The sequence below is a fragment of the Pistacia vera genome, unplaced genomic scaffold, assembly GCF_008641045.1.
Source record: "Pistacia vera cultivar Batoury unplaced genomic scaffold, PisVer_v2 Contig1227, whole genome shotgun sequence".
Classification (NCBI taxonomy): domain Eukaryota; kingdom Viridiplantae; phylum Streptophyta; class Magnoliopsida; order Sapindales; family Anacardiaceae; genus Pistacia; species Pistacia vera.
The window spans coordinates 67711-89759 of record NW_022195279.1 but is presented as its reverse complement, the minus strand read 5'-3'; the positions used below and the strand labels follow the sequence as shown (position 1 = coordinate 89759).

The window sequence follows — 22049 nt, the reverse complement described above, 5'->3', positions numbered from 1 at the left end:
TTGTTCTAAATGGCGAAGGTTGCCAGTTGATGTTCTTCTTCCACCTAAATGGACATGTATGGATAACAAATGGGATCCGACTAGGTGAACAATACTTTTTATTATTATTAATTTTTTCTTGTGTAATAAAAATGAGCGTTGAGCAAATCTTTCCATGCTAATGCTTTTTTATCCTCAGGTGTTCATGTTCGGCACCAGATGAAATGTGTGTAGGTTTAAGCTAATGTCGGATGTGCTAGAAAAGGAGAACAGAAGAGAACTGATTCAAATTCATTATCCAACAAAGCCTGCAATATACATGTTTTTGGCTTACTGTTACAACCACTGTCAGTAAACTTTTTACATAATCTCAGCTAATCCATGCACACACATCTAACTACTACTTACAACTTGAGAAAATTAGCTGAGTCATCAAATTCAAAATTAACACACAAGTTGACAAAAAAACTTAAACTACTGCACACTCAAAACAGCACCATGCACGTCTTAGCACAGTAAACCAACTTCAAACTTTCAGTTCCAGCAAACATACTTCCAGCACAGCATCAACCTTCAACACTCCACCCTGATGCTTTGGCTGGAAATACAAAGTTAGTCTTAAGGCTTCAAACTTGATTTCCACAATGCCTTTGTCATAATGTTAGCAACTTGATTTTCCCCTCTGCAGTGCACTAAGCTCACTCTCCACACTGTTCAGCTTCCCTAACACATGATACTTAATCTTGATATGCTTAGTTCTGCCTTGAAGTACAGGGTTCTTGCCATTGCCATTGCCACTGCCAACTGGTTATCACACAGGATTAATGTAGGACCATCCTGCACTTGATGCAAATCATCTAGCATCTTCCTAAGCCTCATAGTCTGGTTCCCTGCTACTACAGCAGAGACATATTCAGCTTCAGCAGTAGACTGTGCCACAGTCTCCTGCTTCCTTGACACCAGCATATTGCACCCTTATTCAGATAAAAAACATAACCAGGTGCTTCTAGCATCATCCAGGGATAACCCCAATCACTATCAAACTACTCCAACAATTTCAGACTTTCAGCTTTCCTAAAACAGATACCTAACATGTTGGTTCCTTTTACATACCTCAGCACACGTTTTGCAGCCTTAGTGCAGTTCACTTGGTTGCTCATAAACCTTGGAGATAACTTGCATGAACATAAGGCCAGGTCTGGTGGCTGTGTAATACAACAAACTTCCCACTAACTTTTGTATTTTCCTTCTACTACCCTATCGGCTCCATCAGTTTTGCTCAATTTCAGGTTGGGAACCATGGGGTACCACTGGTTTATAATTCTCCATTCCAAACCCATGAGAAGCTCATTTGCATACCTCTGTTGGCACACAAAAATCTCACCTTATTCTGACTTATCTCCATGCTTAGGAAATATTTCATCAATCCCAAATCTGTCTTTCAAACTCTCTGCATGGCTGACTTAAACAGGTCCAATTCTTCAGGATTGCTTCCAGTCACCAACAAGTCATCAACGTAGAGAGAAATCACAACCATCCTCTGTCAGTTTCTAATGTAGAGAGTGTGTTCATTAGACTTTTAGTGTAACCAAGGTTGCACAAATGGTCATTTATCTAGTTGTACCAGGCTCTAAGGGCTTGCTTCAATCATACAAGGCTTTCCTCAGCAGATACCATGATCCTTTTTGCCCTCAACTTTGTAGCCTTCCGTTGCTCCACAAAGTCTCCTCTGAAACCCACCCATTTAGGAATGTAGACTTGACATCCAGTTGGAAGATTTTCCAGTTAAACTGGGCTGCAAGTGCTAACAACAACCTGATTGTGTCTTGCCTAGCTACCGGGCAAAAGTTTCTGAAAATCAATACCTGGTTGCTATGCAAAGCCCTTCATCACCAGCCTTACTTTAGGCTTGTAGATTGAGCCATCTGGATTGATTTTCATTTGAAAATCCATTTCACCTGAATTACTTTTCGTTTTCAGGTCTTGTACCAATTTCCAGTTTTGGTTTTTATCATTCATGCTGACTCCTCCTACATTGCAGCCCTCCACATTCAGATTTGCAGCTTCAAGATAACATCTTGGTTCCACCACTGCCACATTGCACCTTTCGTACACATCAGCCAGTGATCTTGTCCTGCTAATGGCACGTTCTTCTTCCTCATCTACCTCTGGGATCAGCCCCTCATTCATCTCTTCTGTCTTGATTCAGCCTGCACGTCAACTCTCTTTTCTTCCTAGTTCCAAACTCCACCTTCTTAACCTTTATGTCTCTTGTGATTACAATCTTCTTAGACTCAAGGATGTAAACTCATAGGCTTTAGAGTTGCTGCTGTAAACTATAAGTTCCCAATTTCAACCTTATCATCCAATTTGGATCTTTTGCTTGCTGGATCATTACATAGGCTATACTTCCAATATTTTCAAGCTCCCTACACTGGTTGACTCCACTCCATGCCTCAATTGGTGTATGATGTTTGATTACTTTGGTGGGCACCTATTTAGGAGAAAAACTATTGTATTAACACTTCACCTAGAACACTTTAGGAAGGTTCTTCTCTGCCATCATGCACCTAGCCATTTCCATAATGGTTCGGTTTCTTCTCTCACAAACACCATTCTGCTGAGGGGTTGGTGCTGTGAACTGCTGCTAAATTCCAGCTACACTGCAGATTGTGTTAAATTCAGTTTGAGGTGTACTCTGTCCCGTTGTCACTTCTTACAGTTTTGATCAAGGTTCCAGCTTCATTCTCCATACAACTTGAATTTCTTAAACACAGTAGCCACCTCATTTTCTCTGCTTCAGAAAATACACCAAGCCACCCTTGAGTATCATCAATGAAGAGTACAAGTACCTGCTGCCATTTAAAGATTCATTCTTCATAGACCACACACATCCATGTGGATCAATTGCAGCTTGTGACTTGCTCTCCAGGCTTGATCCGAAGGGAATGATGGCCTACTAAGTTTGCCAGTTGCAGGCTATGCATAAGGACTTTTCTCCTCTATTTCGGGCAAATCCAACACCATGTCTCTTGTCTTGCGTTCTTTAATTCCCATTAGTGAATGGCCCAAGCCTTTTGTGCCATAACCTACTCTTCAACCTTGCTAGTTAATGCTAAACTATCTGGTTTTTTCCACTCTACTGGGAAGCTTTTTCCTAGCATTTTAGCACTAATCAATTCATCCCTCACATCCTTTATTACACAAGCATGATTTTGAAAATGTAAAGTGTAATTCTTCTCTAACATTGACCTACACTTAACATATTTTGTACATTTCAGGCAAATAAAACATTTGAATGATCTTGGTACCTGCTTGAGTTTGGACTGCCACATCTCCAATCCCTTTTGCCTCTACATACTCACCATTTCCCACCTTGACCTTGGAGCTTATGTTCTGTCCACTTGACAAAATTCTCCAGTTTTGCTGCCATGTGGTTATACACCACTGTCTATTAGCCAAACATCATCGGTGGTCTGCATGGGTAGCAGAAGCTACAAACAGCTGCTCAGGTTCACTGCTCTGCTGCCGTCTTCTGCATTGTGCTTGCTGTGATGGCTTGCACTTTTGTTCTTGCACACTTTTTCAATGTGCCCGAACTGTTTGCACCCCCTGCATTGGATCCCAGGTCTGAACCAGCACTTACTGTCTAGATGTCCCTTCCTTTTGCAGTGGGAACATGGTGGATAATTCCTTCCTCCACTCGGTTTTCCCCATTGTCCACCAGTTCTCTCTTTTCCTCTCTTATCTCCAGCATATTTCCTATTGCTTCCCTACACATTCGTCCCTTTGAGCAGCCATCATTGCACCTTCATTGGAGTCCTCTTGCCTCACAACCTTCTCTGTTCTTGGGCCTGCAGGGCATGAACCAATTCATGTGCTGATTTGGGAGAGGTCCTTTGAATCTTCTAAGGAAGATATCTTGGAGTCAAATCTTTCCGATAGGCTAACTAACACTTTCTCAACTATCATCTTGTCACTCATCTCAACTCCCAACAATCTAATCTTGTTCACACACTCATAAGCCTGTCTACATACTCTTTAACCTTCTCTACCTCCTGCATTCTTAGCATTTCGAACTCTTTCCGCAGATTCATAACTTGCATGTTTCGGGTTGTATCACTTCCCATGAACTCCTCCTCAATCTATCCCACTTCCTTTGCAGTTTCACACGCCATTATCCTTGTAAATACAAGGTCTGTTACTGCAGAGTGAATGTGAGAAAGAGCTCTTGAGCTTTGGACATCCCCTCCTCATACATCCTTATTTGATTCAAGGTTGGGTTTGGACCAAGCTGCGGTGGCTATTTCTCCTCTTCCACATCTGCCACAGCCCTTGCCCTCTTAGGTAGGCTTTCATTCTAACAGCCCAGATGTGATACTGGTCCATTGAACACTGGGGTGAGAGAGAGGCCGACTGAGTTGCCATGCAAAACCAGGTTGCAGTTTTTCTGGAAAGTGTTGTTCTTGCGGAAGGTTGAAGTTTGATGGTGATTTAGGTTGTTTTTTTTTAGTGAGATTGTTAGATGATAGTTTGTAATGCGGCTCTGATACCATGTTAGTGTTTAAGCTAATGCCGAATGTGCTAAGAAAAGGAGAACAGAAGCGAACTGATTCAAATTCATTATCCAACAAAGCCTGCATATAACATGTTTTTGGCTTACTTATAACCACTGTCAGTAAACTTTTTACTAATCTCAGCTAATCCAGAACATCTAATTACTACATTACAACTTGAGAAAAGCTGAGTCATCAAATTCAAAATACACACAAGTTACCCTAAAACTTAAACAACTGCACCTCAAAACAGCACCATGCACGTCACTTGAGCAGCAGTAAACCGCTTCAAACTTTCAGTTCCAGCGAAACATACTCCCAGCACAGCATCAACCTTCAACAAACTGACTCCCGGGAACTGGAGAACCTCCTCAGCTAAACAGATATGCTGCAGCATCTCTGCTTTTAAGATTGTTATATGATTATTGCAAGGTTTTCAAACCTAGACTGCTCTTGATGTAAATGAAGCTTCCGTTTACTATAAATCTATAGTAAGCTCTAGGGACGAGAATTTTCTTTTTTTGAAAATTAACAATAGTTCTATAGGCTCGTGTCTGCACAATAGGAATTCAATTCTGAATTTCTGTTTGATAACCCTGTATATCAGAGGTCCATTCCCTGTGGAAGGATGCTTTGACCAAATTTTATTTCACTTTTCTGTCTCTTCTTTGGAACATGTAAAAGAAGAGAGAAGCATATAGGTTGTGGGTGGCCAACGAGGCTGACTTGTATTTTATGCATGTGGATTGAGTTTTTCCTTTTCAACTTCAACTCTGCTCAATCATTAGGAAGGAAGCTTTTTAGATCATGAGTTTGGGATAAGTGCCACAGTTTTACGGCCTTTTTAGTGCTTTGTATGCATATATTGTCTTACGAATTATAAGTTTGTGCTCCTATATGATCTTATACACGATAAGTGGCTGGTCGGAAGTTCTCATACTTTGTTGCAAGTGTTCTTCTCAGATGTATACTTGTCTGTTAATTCTGGAATACTGATACAATTGCACTTTGCTGTTGCATAGATTTCAAAAAACGGCGACTGGCAACAAGTCAGAGGCCGAACCAAGAGAGTGAACCTTCTGGTCTGGATGCATTGTCCAACGTGGCAATACTTGGAGACAACATGGGTGACCCAGGCACTGCATCAGTCGCAACGACAACTAAACACCCAAGGCATCGTCCTGGCTGTTCATGTATTGTATGCATTCAGCCCCCAAGTGGGAAGGGCAAGCACAAGCCTACATGCACATGTAATGTGTGTATGACAGTTAAACGTCGATTTAAAACCCTCATGATGCGCAAGAAGAAACGCCAATCTGAGCGTGAAGCAGAGGTTGCGCAGAGAAATCAACCAACTTGGGCTCCCAAAGAGGAAGCGGAAGCCGAAGTAGACAGCAATTCTAAGCATGCATCACCACACCTGGATCCTTCAGAGAACGAAGGCAGGTCTGCAAATGAATTAGAATCCAAGAGCCAAAGTAACAATCTTCCCAACAAAGCGGCCGAAGCTGGTAAGGGACAGATTGACTTGAACTGCCATCCCGATCGAGAAGACGCACAAGCCGGGTCGAACCGCCTGAGCATGATGAAACTTCTTCAAGTAGCAACCCTTCCTTTGGAGAATTATTTAAAGCAAAATGGTCTTACAAGCTTGATGGCTGAACAACAAACAAGTTCAACATCACAGGCTCCACCCCAAGCTGCTGGGGAGAGCGAGGGACGGGTCAATGAGTTAGCTTCTACCACTCAAGAGCGAGAGAGTGGGGGAGAAGAAGATAATAGTGGATCTGGACCAGATCAAATCCCAAATGATCCTCAATAGGAATTTCCTCATCATTTATTTATTCTATTTTTAGAGCTTTTTTTTTTTGTATAATTAAAAATCATAAGTGTTCTTTTATGTAAGTCGCAATGTGTATCATATTTATACATGAATTTTACATTTACAAGAGGCACAATACTAAGGTTTTCACGATCGGATATATTATTGTAAAGAAGACTTTACTAACAGTGTTGATTTAAAGGTGAAAATCTGGATTCTGGAATATATGAAACTAGAGGTAGGAACTTGCCATTTCGCTAAACTTTGGGTGGGAATCATTGTTTTAAAACCCAGATCGGAGGGAATCCGTTTTGTTGCTCGAGTCAATCAGTTGGACCGATAACGTCAGCGACAATTTTATTTAAAAAAAATTAGATATTAATCCCTTAAATTTTAAAATATTATAAAAATTCCCCTAAAAAAGTTTAATTAGTCCCTAAATTTTTTATTTATTTCAAAAATACCCAAAAAATTACCAATTAATCCCTAAACTTTTGACATATCTCCAAAACACACCTATAAAATTATAAAGTAACCCTTATACTTTTGAAATATTACAAAAAACCCTCCTAAAACCTGAACCGGACCGGAGAAACTGTGGGGTCCCGGTCCGACCGGCCGATCCAGTTCGGTTTTTAAAACAGAGGTGGGAACATGTCGTTTGCTCTTCAAAAAATTCAATTTTACAAGTCTTCAAATACAATTTTTTGTTTTGTTTTAAAAAACAAGGGATACAATAAATCTTATGAAAATGCATTTGGTAAAATTGAGAAGAATCGTTTTCAGAAAAAGTTTTCAAATACAATATCAAAAACTAGTGTAAAATTAGAAAAAGACTAAAAGCTGTTTTCACAGTTTTCTATAATCTTTAATTTGAAAACAATTTTTAAATTTTATATCAAACATATTTTCAATTTTTTTAGATATATTTACTAATTACTTGAGTTATTGGTATATTATTTATTGTGATAATTGTATTTTTATGTTCAGTGAAATGGCAAGTAAATAACATAATTAAAAGTTAAGATATATGGTCATTCTCACACTTTTTATTTATTTATTTATTTTTTTCATTCATCTATTTTCATCTAAGAGTAGTATATATGTATAGTTTTTTACGTAAAAAAAAAAAAAATAAAATAAAATTCCGAAGTTTAAAAGTTTTATGATATATATACACACACACACAGAGTCTTTGTATGTGTAATATTATTGTAAAAGAAGTATTGTTACCATCGTTTGGTCGATTGATCTTACTGTAAGGTTAAAATATTGAGTGAATCTCTTGGTAAAAGACTAAATACATAGTCGACTTTTAATTGGATATATAAAAATAGAACATGAAAACATTAGGGTTACCAACAATGGATCAATCTACATATTCTATCAGACAAAAACTAATGTCTTCCTTATCTAACGATATTCTCATGGCAACTGGTTGTCCACCCTCTTTTGTTTGATTTGGCTTTGGAGCTGAATTCTACGAAGAAAATAACTAATTTAATTTAAAATAAGCACAATATAATGATGAACTTTGAAATGAATGCATGCACTTTTAACTCTATGTCAGTTATAATCATGGTTTTAAAACTCGGCCTAGTCCAACTGGTTCAATCGGTTGAATCGGGAACTAGTGATTGAGTCGAGTTGGTTCGACTAAAAAATAAGAATTTTCAAATAACCCAATTTGAACTACGGTTAGATCGGATTTTTTGTTACGAATCGCCGGTCCAATCGGTTCGATCCAGCGGTTGAACCGCTTTTTTATTATTTTTTTATATGTCATGTTGATGTCAGAATGACGTCATCACGCTGACATCATAGTTCGACCCGATGGTTGAACTGGTTCGACTGGTCAACCTAGTGACCTAAACAGGTTACGGGTCGGGTTTTAAAACCTTATAAAGATGGCAACATGTTCCTTTGAAGAAGAGATTAAAATAAAAGAGAAACAGTGTAAAACCCTAAATATTGTCACTTAGTTTTGAAACTATAAAGCAGAGTACGATAAGAACAAAAGTATGTACCACAAATTCAATATTAACAGCCACAAAATAATCACTCTGTATAGCAACTGTAGCGCTGTTAAATGTGCCGTATTGAGCCACTGTCCCATTAAAACAAGAGTAATACTATAGTTACCGAAAGGAGCACACCGAATGACGTGACGCAATCCTGACCCTCGATTAATATTAACTCATAATTAATCGACGGTCAGGATTGCGTCACGTTATTCTGTCCATGAATTCGGTGAGCTCCTTTCGGTAACTATATTATTTTCCTTAAAACAAATCTTCGCCATGTCATTTGGGTCCCATTAAATTAAAACTCTTTTAAAAATTAAAAAAAATATATAAATATAATATTTTTAATTATTTAAAATTTAAAATTTTCCAAAAGCTATCATTTGTTGTAGAGATATTTAAGAATTTTGGAGATTTTTTGTTATAAAAAGATTATAGAAGCTAACAAGATATTGTTGATGTGCTTAATGTGGGTATATTAGTTTATATTTTATTAATTTTATCGTAGTAGAATTGCAAAAGAATGGTTTGCATTTAATTTTTATTTCTAGTAATTATTTGTAACATATTGTTAAAAACGTTACACTTAGACTCATGATTTCAATAATAATAGCGTATATGTGTTAATATATTTGCGATTTATATATAAAAATGAAATAACAAGACTGCCCTTAAGTAATAAAATGGACAATTCACATTAAATCTTACCAAAATTATCATGCTTTGTTTGTTTCGTTTTTGGGAATACTATTATTAGTATTCTCAAAAAAATTAAACAGCAAAATGTCATTATTCCTAAAATATTATTCTATATTTTTCAATTTTTTTTAAATCTTATAAATTTGTTAATTTAGCTAAACACCCCCAAAATTTTTTTTTTTAGAAATTGCAAAAACACTCCGGTCACCCTCCGACGGTGGTGGCCGGCTGTCCATATTTAATGGGTGGGTTGGGGGTATTTTTGTTAACTTTTAATATTTTATTATAGGGGTAAATAAACAAACATAGGGGATATTTTGTTAATTTCTAAATCCTACATCGTAATACCTGCCCAATTTATCTTTTTAAAAAAATATTATTCTAAAAACTATCAGAATAATGACCTAAATAGATCCATTAGTCTTTGAAGCCCTAATATCCTTATCTCAACCTATCCCCTTGTGGCCTAATGGCGAACCCTTTAACTATATGGATTAGTTATACTCAGGACTTAGAAGGTCTTGTCATGGAATCGCGGGAAAAGCAATCACCGTGTTTACAAAATGTAGTTCTATATAGTTACACTTATACTGAGTGTTTTATTTGTGCCTCTTTATGTCTTTTTCAAATTTAATGATACAATATAAGAATATCGGCAACTCAAGACCTTTATTTGTAATTATATAAATAATCACGACACATAATCAATTATATCATACTCCACAAAAAAAGTTAAACGTACAAAGAAATCTCACAAAAATTTCTATACAAAATGATGTAGCAGGAAATGAACAGAAGAACGAATACGATGAGTTTGACTTTTTGTATTCACTCTTCTATTCATTTTCCCACCATATCACTTTGTACAGAAAACTTTGCAAGATTTATTTATACATCTAGCATTACTGTATATCTAATATGATATCACAATTCTAAATTTTTACTATAAACAAAAAATCTAATATGACTCAATTAGGAAGTCTTTGTAAAATATGACTCCAATATTACTTGTTTCCTCTAGAAATTGATGTCTTCTTGGACCTCATCTCTAACTTTTCGTAGTGCATTAAGAAGCTGTAGTATAGTGTTCTCGTATTGCAAGAGAAAAGTATGCAATGTGATTGTTGCTTTGGGTGCATCTTTGCACGAGACAAGCTCTAGTACAGAACTATCCTCTTCATGTTCTCAATAATTTGCTCCTCCCTCAACAAAGACCTCGTTTTCTCCTAGATAACGAGGTCGTAGTGCATTAAGAAGTTGTAGTGTAGTGTTCTCGTATTGCAAGAGAAAAGTATGCAATGTGATTGTTGCTTTGAGTCCATCTTTACGAGAGAAAAGCTCCAGTACAGAAATATCATATTAAACTTCATCTTCTTTGTCATTTCTTATCACGTTCTCAATAATTTGCTCCTCACTCAACAACTACCTCGTTTTCTTCTCGATAAATTAATAATTTATTAATTTATACGATTAACTAATATAATGATTAATTAATAAATTTTCATGGTCCCAAAGATATTAATTTATCGAGGTTTAACTGTATTTAGTTGAATTTCAATTGGATATGTAATAGATTTTATTCATTCGAAGGCAGAATTGTGATACAATTTATCGAAAGAATTTGTACAAAGCAAAGATATAAGAACAAGGAAAATATTAAAGTCACCAACATTAATGAATCAAACTAGGTATTCCATTTGTTCTAGTAGAATTTTTCATGAATAAGTCACATCTTAAGAGGTGGAAGGATCCATTTATTTCCATCAAGGAAACTTATGCTCAAAAATGGTTTCGCTTCTCCATCAGATAATATCTTCACGAATTTGGCTCGATCAGAAGAACTTGACCCTGGTCCATAGCACTTGTACTCTCCATAATAAACAGGTCTACAACACATTCAAATCAACAAAACACAGAGTTTGTCACCAAGTTTTTAAGAATTAATATTATTGTTTAACTATGGAATAAGATGACAGAGGTAAATACTTGTGTTCATTGTCTGTCATGCCATCAGACCATCCTTTGCCAAGGATGAGACTGTCCATGTATGTGTAAGCATAAATCACCCTAGAACTCTGCTTCCATGCACGGCCAAGTTCAGCCTTACCTGTACCGGTTATGCTACACTGGACAAATACGAATCCACTTTCTTCAGTCTCGTTTTCTCTGGCGTGTGCTGTAATAAATCCGACGCCATTTGAAATTGATCTTATAGCAGTGTTCTGCATCAATATCCCAATTCTAAGGTCTCATTCACAGCAAAAATGTATATGCTACCTATGAACATAATTCAGAATGTATTAATAATAATAATAATAATAAGAGATGTGGAAATACCAAGTATTGGGATTGGCCATTTCCAAAAATGAAATCCATGGTCCCTTCGATATAACAGTTTCTGAAGATATGTTTGCCTCTATCATCACATAATGTGTCTTGATAACCTATAAACTTGCAATTATCGAACGTTGCTTTATCTCCTGATATTCTCATGGCGACTGCTTGTGCACCAACCCTTTTTCCATCTGGCATTGGAGCTGAATTCTACAGGAAAAATCAAGAAAGAAGAAGAAATAACTATATTAAAGGTAACCACAATATAGACTGTTGATGAACTCTCCAATGCAACACAAATATATACATCGCGTGCTGCGAAAGCGGCTTGGGCGAGCCAACTGCAGTGGAGCTCGGCATCGCCTACTATCTCAAAAAGAGCAGGGACAAGGACTCTTATTATTTGTCTCGGCGACCTACCATTGCTGCGGGAATACACAACTATCCCAGCAACGCGGGGGCCTACGAGAAAAAGTTCTTCTTCTTTTGCTACGACGGCTACTGCCGCTTTCAGGATCCAAGTAGGTTTTTCTTCGCGGGGTCCATTATCTGCTTGCGCGATCTATAGTAACGACCTACTTTCTTTTGCAGTTAACAGAACGACCAGCCAAAACTTACTCGCCGACCCAAACAGGCTCGTATCCTTTGGAGTACTGGACGAGGAGAGCCGGGACGCGAGGAGGCTTGTGACGACCGCGAACTTGCGGAAGTACGGGTTTTTCAGCGACAAGGCGTCTTTAGAACCCTCAGAAGGTAAGTTATACTGGTTCCCTTCTGGTCATAGAACGATTTCGTTTACTAACGAACTTAAATACAGAAACGATGCCCCCAAAGGAGTCCGGACAGCCCCGTCGAGCACCATTCGTCTTTCCTCGATCGAGGAGTGAGAGGGCGGCCGAAGCTGCTCGTCCTATCCCGGCACAACCGGTGCGAACAGTCCCGGCTTCCCAGCCCCGTCCTGTGCAAGGAGCAACCAGGACGGAACAGGCCGCTCAGGGGCCAACTGTTCGCCCCAAGCGGAAGGCTCCGGCCCAGAGGTCGAAGAAGAGGAAGCAGATTCAGCCCGAAGAGTCGGAGACTGAATCTGAGGGAGAGCCTCTGAGGTCGCGCCAGGGATCCCGGAGGTCGGGCAAGGAGCTCGCGAGCGAGGCGGTTTCCGGTGACAAGGCGAAGGACGCGCCTGTTCTAGACTCATTGGGGAGTCTGCCCGAGTACCTGCAGCCGATTGTCTATGGCCTGCTCGAGTGCGAGCTATCGGAGTCCTNTAAGAGATTGCTCATGGATAGACAAGATGCTTTGGAGCTCAAACTTACTTGGGAAGAGGCACAGGATATGCTTCGCTCACCACCCAGTGTCATGCCCAGCATTATCACAATCGAAGACCATGTTTTTGAAGAATATGAAGTAAGCCATTTTGCTGATGTTGATGATCATTATGATGTTCTTGACTCTCTCCCTCATTCACTTAATGCATTTACTTTTCCCCTTGTAGAATAGCTTTTGACTTTTGATTACCAATTAGTCAATCTTTTATGAAAGTATATTCACAAGTTAGTCTTTTGATGTATTTTTCTTTTAAGGCATACCCAGAGAAAAAAACAAGGCCCTTTTCTGGTACAATATTGAGCCTCTAGTTGTCATTGCACGGTCTGGCTTCTTGAGAGTAAATGATCCATGCAAATTGTTGAAATTTTGGAACTGAGCTCACCTCTCAGAGAAATTTCGTGGACATTACTAGTAGGTTGGGTAATACTTGCCAAACATGCAAAAATTGGCATTGAAGGATTGGCGGATAGATTAACATTTTTCCCTCTTTAGGCAACATGAGCAAATTAGTATAGCTTTGCAGAAATATGTATATGCTACTCATAAGAACTAAATATTTTCTCATATTAGACACTTGTTAGTTGGTTTGATTTTATTTTATCATGTAATTACTGAAGAATATGAGCATGCATGTCTTTATGTACTTCAAAAGATCAGTCAGTGATGCCTAATTGATCCTAGTATATAGCAAATATATATGCGATGCTTTTCTGGGTTTTTTTTACCAGAAATTATGGTAACCAAAATGTTTATTATACCAATTAATGATGAAAATGAATTACTACAATGAACTTTGATATTCTATAAATAACGGTTCCCAACATATTTATTATATTACTGTGCACCTTGTTCTTGATTACTTTTTCATACAAAGCTTGTCAGTTTTGCATGGTCCTTTGGTTGAATAGGACTTTTGAGATGGAATGTCAAGTACTTTTCTCTATTCACCAAAATATATATTCTACTGTCATTTATGTGACTGTATCATTTCTAAAATTTTTCCTTTATCTTCATCCCTTTCAGAAACTTCGAAGTATGAGTTTAGTCTTGTTGTTCAAGGATGACCTGTGATTGATTTTTTTTTTCAGAACCTTGAATACTGACTTTCTTTTCTTGTACATTTTGTTCGTGCAGGATCCTCCAGTTTTCGGGAAGAGGAGCATTTTTGTAGTTCGTACAAATGGGTGAGGATTTTTGTAATTGATTAGTTTGTTTTCATGTAGTGCTCTGCAGATTTAACCCAATAAGAAATTAATAAATATGCAAATATCCGAAAGCTATCTGGATGTATAGGTACTGGAATTTCTTTAGCACACTAGAAACCTATATTATCTTGATATTTCTGAAATTTATGTCACTTTGTAGAAATTATTGAGGTAATTTAGAGCTAAGAAAGTTTCAGGAAATGTTGCTTGCGAATTCTCTTGAAAATTGGTGTACTAAATTGTCACATTTTTGCCTATCATGGTTCCCGTTACTCTGGAGACATAGGAAGGCCAACTTATCTCATATCCTGATGCAATCGTGTATTTCTGTAAATTATTTTGAAAGGATCTATATTTTTTCCTCAGGGTCCTGGTTGGATAAATTCATCTAATCTTGAATTACTAAGTTTGATGTTCAGGGGACAAGAGCGATGGACTCAGTGTGATGGTTGTTCTAAATGGCGAAGGTTGCCAGTTGATGTTCTTCTTCCACCTAAATGGACCTGTATAGATAACAAATGGGATCCGACTAGGTGAACAATACTTTTTATTATTATTAATTTTTTCTTGTGTAATAAAAATGAGCGTTGAGCAAATCTTTCCATGCTAATGCTTTTTTATCCTCAGGTGTTCATGTTCGGCACCAGATGAACTGACTCCCGGGGAACTGGAAAACCTCCTCAGACTAAACAAGGGTATGATGCCAGCATCTCTGCTTTTAAGATTGTTATATGATTATTGCAAGGTTTTCATACCTAGACTGCTCTTGAAGTAAATGAAGCTTCTCTTTACTATAAATCTATAGTAAGCTCTAGGGACGAGAATTTTCTTTTTTTGAAAATTAACAATAGTTCTATAGGCTCGTGCCTGCACAATAGGAATTCAATTCTGAATTTCTGTTTGATAACCCTGTATATCAGAGTTCCATTCCCTATGGAAGGCTGTTTTGACCAAATTTTTTCACTTTTCTGTCTCTTCTTTGGAACATGTACAAGAAGAGAGAACCATATAGGTTGTGGGTGGCCAACGAGGCTGACTTGTATTTTATGCATGTGGATTGAGTTTTTCCTTTTCAACTTCAACTCTGCTCAATCATTAGGAAGGAAGCTTTTGAGATCATGAGTTTGGGATAAGTGCCACAGTTTTACGGCCTTTTTAGTGCTTTGTATGCATATATTGTCTTCTGAATTATAAGTTTGTGCTCCTATATGTTCTTATACATGATAAGTGGCTGGTCGGAAGTTCTCATAGTTTGTTGCAAGAGTTCTTCTCAGATGTATACTTGTCTGTTAATTCTGGAATACTGATACAATTGCACTTAGCTGTTGCATAGATTTCAAAAAACGGCGACTGGCAACAAGTCAGAGGCCAAACCAAGAGAGTGAACCTTCTGGTCTGGATGCATTGTCCAACGTGGCAATACTTGGAGACAACATGGGTGACCCAGGCACTGCATCAGTCGCAACGACAACTAAACACCCAAGGCATCGTCCTGGCTGTTCATGTATTGTATGCATTCAGCCCCCTAGTGGGAAGGGCAAGCACAAGCCTACATGCACATGTAATGTGTGTATGACAGTTAAACGTCGATTTAAAACCCTCATGATGCGCAAGAAGAAACGCCAATCTGAGCGTGAAGCAGAGGTTGCGCAGAGAAATCAACCAACTTGGGCTCCCAAAGAGGAAGCCGAAGCCGAAGCCGAAGTAGACAGCAATTCTAAGCATGCATCACCACACCTGGATCCTTCAGAGAACGAAGCCAGGTCTGCAAATGAATTAGAATCCAAGAGCCAAAGTAACAATCTTCCCAACAAAGCGGCCGAAGCTGGTAAGGGACAGATTGACTTGAACTGCCATCCCGATCGAGAAGACGCACAAGCCGGGTCGAACCGCCTGAGCATGATGAAACTTCTTCAAGTGGCAACCCTTCCTTTGGAGAATTATTTAAAGCAAAATGGTCTTACAAGCTTGATGGCTGAACAACAAACAAGTTCAACATCACAGGCTCCACCCCAAACTGCTGGGGAGAGCGAGGGACGGGTCAATGAGTTAGCTTCTGCCACTCAAGAGCGAGAGAGTGGGGGAGAAGAAGATAATAGTGGATCTGGACCAGATCAAATCCCAAATGATCCTCAATAGAAATTTCCTCATCATTTATTTATTCTATTTTTAGAGCTTTTTTTTTTTGTATAATTAAAAATTATAAGTGTTCTTTTATGTAAGTCGCAATGTGTATCATATTTATACATGAATTTTACATTTACAAGAGGCACAATACTAAGGTTTTCACGATCGGATTTATTATTGTAAAGAAGACTCCACTAACAGTGTTAATTTAAAAGTGAAAATCTGGATTCTAGAATATATGAAATCAGAGGTAGGAATTTGCCATTTCGTTAAACCTTGGGTGGAAACACGTCGTTTTCTCTTAAAAAAATTCAATTTTGCAAGTCTTTAAATACAATTTTTTGTTTTGTTTTAAAAAAATACAACAAATCTTACGAAAATGCATTTGGTAAAAAGGAGAAGAATCGTTTTCAGAAAAAGTTTTCAAATACAATCCTAAAAACTAGTGTAAAATTAGAAAAATAATTAAAAGTCCTTTTCATAGTTTTCTACTACCTTTAATCTGAAAACAATTTTTAAATTTTATGTCAAACATATTTTAAATTTTTTTAGATATATTTACTAATTACTTGAGTTATTGGTATATTATTTATATGTTCCGTGAAATGGCAAGAAAATAACATAATTAAAAGTTAAGATATGCTTATTCTCACACTTTTTTTTTTTCATTAAGAGTAATATATATGTATAGTTTTTTATGTAAAAAAAAAAAAAAAAATCCAAAGTTTGAAAGTTTTATGATATATATACGTAAGGTCTTTGTATGTGTAATATTATTGTAAAAGAAGTATTGTTACCTTCGCTTGGTGGATTAATCTTTCTCTAAGGTTAAAATAGTGAGTGAATCTCTTTGCAAAAGACTAAATATATAGTTGACTTTTAATTGGATATATATTAGAACTTATAATTTGTACACAGATACAATTGATTGAAATTTGAAAGAATTTGTACGAAGATATAAAAATAGAACATGAAAACATTATGGTTACCAACAATGGATCAATCTTCATATTCTATCAGATAAAAACTAATGTCTTCCTTATCTAACGATATTCTCATGGCAACTGCTTTTCCACCCTCTTTTGTTTGATTTGGCTTTGGAGCTGAATTCTACAAGAAAAGATAAAAAAAGAACTAATTTATATTGCGTATGGTTCTAATGATGAACTTTGAAATGAAATAGGGTTTAGGGAAGTGTTTTTGCTCTCAATTCTCTCCCACATCACACATTTTTTTCCTTGCCACCAAGTGTTCGACAAAATGCCCGAACCAAATTCCTCACTCCCAAATAACACCATACTGCCTCGAACCCAAACCAAAACTTTAAACACTACTTCCACCACTTCCCAGCAGCCGTGAACTACCAAAAATTTGGGGAAATCCTAATGGATTGGAGATTTGGAACCATGGATGGATGACAAGTATTTGTTATCCGCTTTCTCAAATGTGGTGATTCAAGGAACCAAGGTTTTTCATCATAAAAACTCTTCCTTTGGTTTTCTTGAGTTTGAATCTAACGATATTGCAAGTTCCTCATTGCAATCTTTTGATGGCTTAAAAATGCCGAAATCTAAGAAGCTTTTCAAGCTCAATTGGGCGTCTCCTGAGCCCCGTGAAAAAAAGTTAGTTTCTAAGCCAATTTAGAAAAGAAAAGTGTGGGAAAGAGCACATCATCAGTGTCCTCCTCTTGGGCGGATAAAGTTAGAGTGACAAAGGTTGGGTCTCATTTCACCCTTGAAGCTATGGACCTTGATATTAAGGATGACATTTTGTATATTCCGGATGATGTTATTGATGATAGCGATGTTGAGTGGCTTCGTTGTATTGTGGGTTATTTCCTGGGGTATTCTATGCCATTTCATGCTGCCCGCTCGATTGCTTTCCATGCATGGGAAGCAGCGGATTTGGAGGATGTTATCTCTACTGGTACTGGTTTCTTCATCTTCAGATTTAGGGACGAGGATGTGAAAAGCCTACAGGAGAGGGGACTTTTATCGAGCAGTTGGAGTGCACGATAAAAGCTTCCTCAAAAGTCAGCCAAAGATGACCAAATTAAAACCACTCTCTCTAGGAATTTGTAGCAACAAACCACAAAAAACTAGTGAAAAAAACACCAAAATCAGGTCCACGAAATGGGCAAAAAAAAAAAAAAAAAAAACAGAGTGTCTTGCCTGAAACTAGAGGTCAACAAGGTGCGAATAGCTGTGGGGATTGAAGAGCAGGCCCAAAGGAGTTAGTTGTCGCCATCAATTGCCATTCCCGATCGGGAAGTGCACCGAAAAGGCAAATCCAGTTCTGCAGTTTTTGTGATTTTTCACGGTGAAATCTTGACAAACGAAGCAGTAACTGGAGATGGTGATGCAACGAGATGATAGAGCATCTCACGATCTTTCTAACGGTGGGTGGATCGATGATTTTTGAAACTAGACGCTCCCGAAGGAAGCCGATGAAGTTCCAGTAGTGGGAGAGAATTGAGAGCAAAAACACTTCCCTAAACCTTAAACCCTATTTCATTTGAAAGTTCATCATTATATAATCATGGATTACTTTTGTGTATGGTTCTAATGACTTTGGGAATCGCTGCAAACTGTGGGATTTCCTTAGGGATCGGGCGACAAAGTTTGATTCGGAGGGGTTACCGTGGCTTGTGTTGGGTGATTTTAATGCCATTATGGGAGCCTATGATAGAGTGGGTGGTGATCCTGCATGGTATGGTGTTATGGATGATTTTGTCCACTGTATTCATTATGCTGAGTTGATTGGGGTTCCTTTTACTGGGCTTCAGTATACTTGGCATAACAGTCAGCAGGGTGATGAGATTATTCTACGAAAGCTCGATTGGGTCTTTGCATCGCTTTCTTGGTTCATTGATCGGCCGACCACAGTTTTAGAGTTTTGACCTCGGGATGTCTTAGGTCATAGCTTTATAGTTGTCCGGTTTGGTTCTCACTGTGGTAAGGTACCATCCCCTTTTAAATTTCTAAATTTTTGGGCTGATTGTGCATATTTTATGGATATTGTTCAGACAGTTTGGGATGAGCCTATTGTAGGCAATCCTATGTTCCCTCTTACGCAGTAATTGGGGTTATTGAAATGGAAGCTCAAATCTTTACATGTTAGGGATTCCAGCCATATCTCCAGTAGGGTGATTGAGGCTCGTGCTCAGCGGGCGACAACCTAAGTAAATTTGAACCGAGCCCCCCTTTATACTGAGTGCATCTCTCAGGAGAGGAACCTTGCCAACCGGTATTTCAGTCTTTGTCGAGATGAAGAGGTTTTTTTAAGTAACAATCTCGTGTATAGTGGCTGAACTTAGGGGATTAGAGTACTAAGTTCTTTCATAAGTCTTTGATCCACAGGGAAGTTGGGAATCACATCCACAGTCTGATTGATGGGAATGGTACTCATGTTACTGACAGTCAGGGTTTAGGGTGCCTGGTAGTAGGTTTTTTTAAGGATCTTCTTGCTGCCCCTACTCAACCTCGGATCGCGGAGGCTTCCAAGTATTTTTTTGGGCGTATTTCTTCTGATATGATTTCTCTCCTGACTGCTCCTATCATTGATGATGAGATTAAGATTGCTTTATTCTCTATCCTGGATGATAAAGCCATTGGTCCGGATGGATACACTTCTTTGTTTTTTAAGGGGCATGGGATATTATTAGTACAGATTTCAAAGACGCGATGAGATATTTCTTTGTTACTAATGAAATGCTAAGATGTGTTAATGCTACCAAGATTGCTTTGGTCCCTAAGGTGGAGAACCTGAGTCGTATGACTGACTCTAGACCGATATCTTGTTGTAATGTACTATATAAGTGCATTAGTAAGGTGATAGTGAATTAGTTTAAAGTAGTGCTTCCGGATATTATTGGGAGTTCTCAGTCAACTTTTGTCTTAGGTCGAAAGATTTCTAATAATATTCTGCTGACTTAGGAGCTTTTGAGGAATTATCTTGGGAGTACTTCACCTTGATGTGCCCTTAAAGTTGATATTTGGAAAACTTTTGATACTATGAGTTGGCATTTCATCCTTTTGGGGCTGTGTACTGTTGGGATTCCCGAGTGTATGGTGAGGTGGATCATGACATGTATCTCTACACCGTATTTCTCTATTGCCCTGAACAGAGAGCTTCATGGTTTTTTTAGGTCCTCCCAAGGTGTTCAGCTGGGGACCCTCTTTCTCCTTACTTATTTGTGTTGGCTATGGAGATGTTTGCTGGTATCCTTCAGGAAACCTCTCAAAGCCTTGGGTTTCATTATCATTAGAGGTATAGGCAGGTAGCTATTACTCATTTGTGTTTTGCAGATGATCTGATGGTGTTTTGTTGAGCAGATGCTTCCTCTGTTAGCCTAATAAAATCGACCTTGGATTCTTTTGCCAAGGTTTTTGGGTTGGTGACTAACGCAGAGAAGAGCCAATTGTTTCTTTCTAGAGTTACAGATGAGGAGCAAGTTGGTTTGCAGTCTATTTTGGGTTTCCAGTTGAGGGTGTTACCGGTCAGATATTTAGGGGTTCCTCTAATCTCTACCTGGTTTTGGCACTCTGATTATAGGCCTCTGTTAGAGTGAATTTTGTCTTGGATTAGGCTATGGACGTCGGCATCTTTGACTTATGCAGGCCAACTTTGGCTGATCAAGTCAGTGCTTTTCTCCATACAGGTCTATTGGTCATTCATGTTTCTTTTGCTGATAGCTACAGTTAGATAGATTGAGAGTATTTTGGCCTCGTTTTTCTGGAAGGGTACTTCTCTATCCCCTTCGGTTGCCAAGGTTACATGGGTTTCTGTTTGCTATCCATTGAGAGAGGGTGGTCTGGGGATTAAGGGGATCCAAGATTGGAATAGAGCAGCTATTCTTAAGCACATCTGGCAACTACTTAATGATAGGTCTTCTGTATGGTCCTCTTAGGCTCGTTTGGTTCTCCTTCATGGTAAGTCTTTTTGGCATATTCGAGTTACATCTGAGGCTTATGGGCTTAGAGGAAGATCTTACTAGCACGGATTAGCGCCGAGGTCTTATTTTGACTTGTATTGGTGATGGTAGGGACACCTTGTTATGGCGGGATCACTGGCTACTGTAGGGACCTTTGTGTGACTTGCTCCCTTTTAGGACTTTGACTTCTATTGGTTTGCCATGGGATGCTCGGGTTTCAGATATTATTCGAGATGGTTTGTGGGATTTTCCTTCGGTTAGTACAAAACTTTAGCATATGTGAGACTCTATTACAGTGCAGCTTCAGTGGGTCTTCCTGATCATCTTGTGTGGAAGGGTCACTCGTCTGGACGATTCTCTATTGATTCAGCTTGGAATGTGTTGCGGGACAAATGGGATGTGAACTCGATTCATCATCTCTTGTGGTTTCCAAGGCATATTCCACGCCACTTTTTCATTATGTGGCTTGCTTCTCTTGGTCGGCTTCATACCATGGATCGGCTCAGCTCTCATGGTGTCATTATGTCCTCCCTATGTGTTTTGTGCAGGTCAGCTACAAAGACCCATGACCATTTGTTTTTTCAGCTATGACTTCTCTAGTTATGTTTGGCGGGAGGTCACTACCAGGGCGTTCTTGTAATAGCCACTACTACTCAAATTCTCATAACAAAATATATATAAAATAATATAAAGAAATTGGGCCCAAAATTTTCTTTGCATTAAATATATATACATATATTCTTTACAAATATATACATTTTTACACAAACTTATAATGTGTACAAAAGATATTAAAACATGGTGGACAGTGTAACCGCTTCCCCTCGCATGTCGACGTCCATCCGACTGCGTCCTCACCTGGATCCTGTAAAACATAGGAAAACAACCGGGTGAGCACTAAAACAATGCTCAGTAAGTAAATCCTCTACTCATCTATCCCCGTAACTCTCTCTCTGTAATTCTTTCCTTACAAATTCTCATTCAATTTCTCTTTAGTACCTCTCTCTTGGGTACTTCTCTCTATTTCTCTTTCTCTTAGAACTC

General features: G+C 38.3%; 2 protein-coding genes across 2 annotated transcripts; one reads left to right on the top strand and one right to left on the bottom strand.

Annotated features, from left to right (window-relative positions):
* Positions 1-10806: 10806 nt before the first annotated feature.
* Positions 10807-11612, bottom strand: LOC116116036 (putative pectinesterase 63). Its single transcript, XM_031402140.1, has 3 exons — positions 11418-11612; positions 11067-11302; positions 10807-10966 (listed from the first exon to the last, which is right to left on the bottom strand). The coding sequence occupies exons 1-3, from the start codon at positions 11610-11612 to the stop codon at positions 10807-10809; spliced, it is 591 nt and encodes a 196-aa protein (XP_031258000.1).
* A 624-nt stretch (positions 11613-12236) lies between these two features.
* LOC116116026 (B3 domain-containing protein Os07g0679700-like) lies at positions 12237-16126 on the top strand. The gene is made up of 5 exons (XM_031402130.1): positions 12237-12818; positions 13875-13924; positions 14365-14478; positions 14573-14640; positions 15279-16126. The coding sequence occupies exons 1-5, from the start codon at positions 12237-12239 to the stop codon at positions 16082-16084; spliced, it is 1620 nt and encodes a 539-aa protein (XP_031257990.1). The 3' UTR covers positions 16085-16126.
* Positions 16127-22049: the final 5923 nt, after the last annotated feature.

Bases quoted from the DNA above. Each gene is read 5' to 3' on its own strand.
- LOC116116036 (XM_031402140.1), bottom strand. From the start codon at position 11,612: ATGCCAGATGGAAAAAGGGTTGGTGCACAAGCAGTCGCCATGAGAATA. The intron at 11,303-11,417 runs GTATTTCCACAT...ATATTGATGCAG, and splicing joins ATGGCCAATCCCAATACTTG to AACACTGCTATAAGATCAAT. The intron at 10,967-11,066 runs GTATTTACCTCT...AATGTGTTGTAG, and splicing joins ATGACAGACAATGAACACAA to ACCTGTTTATTATGGAGAGT.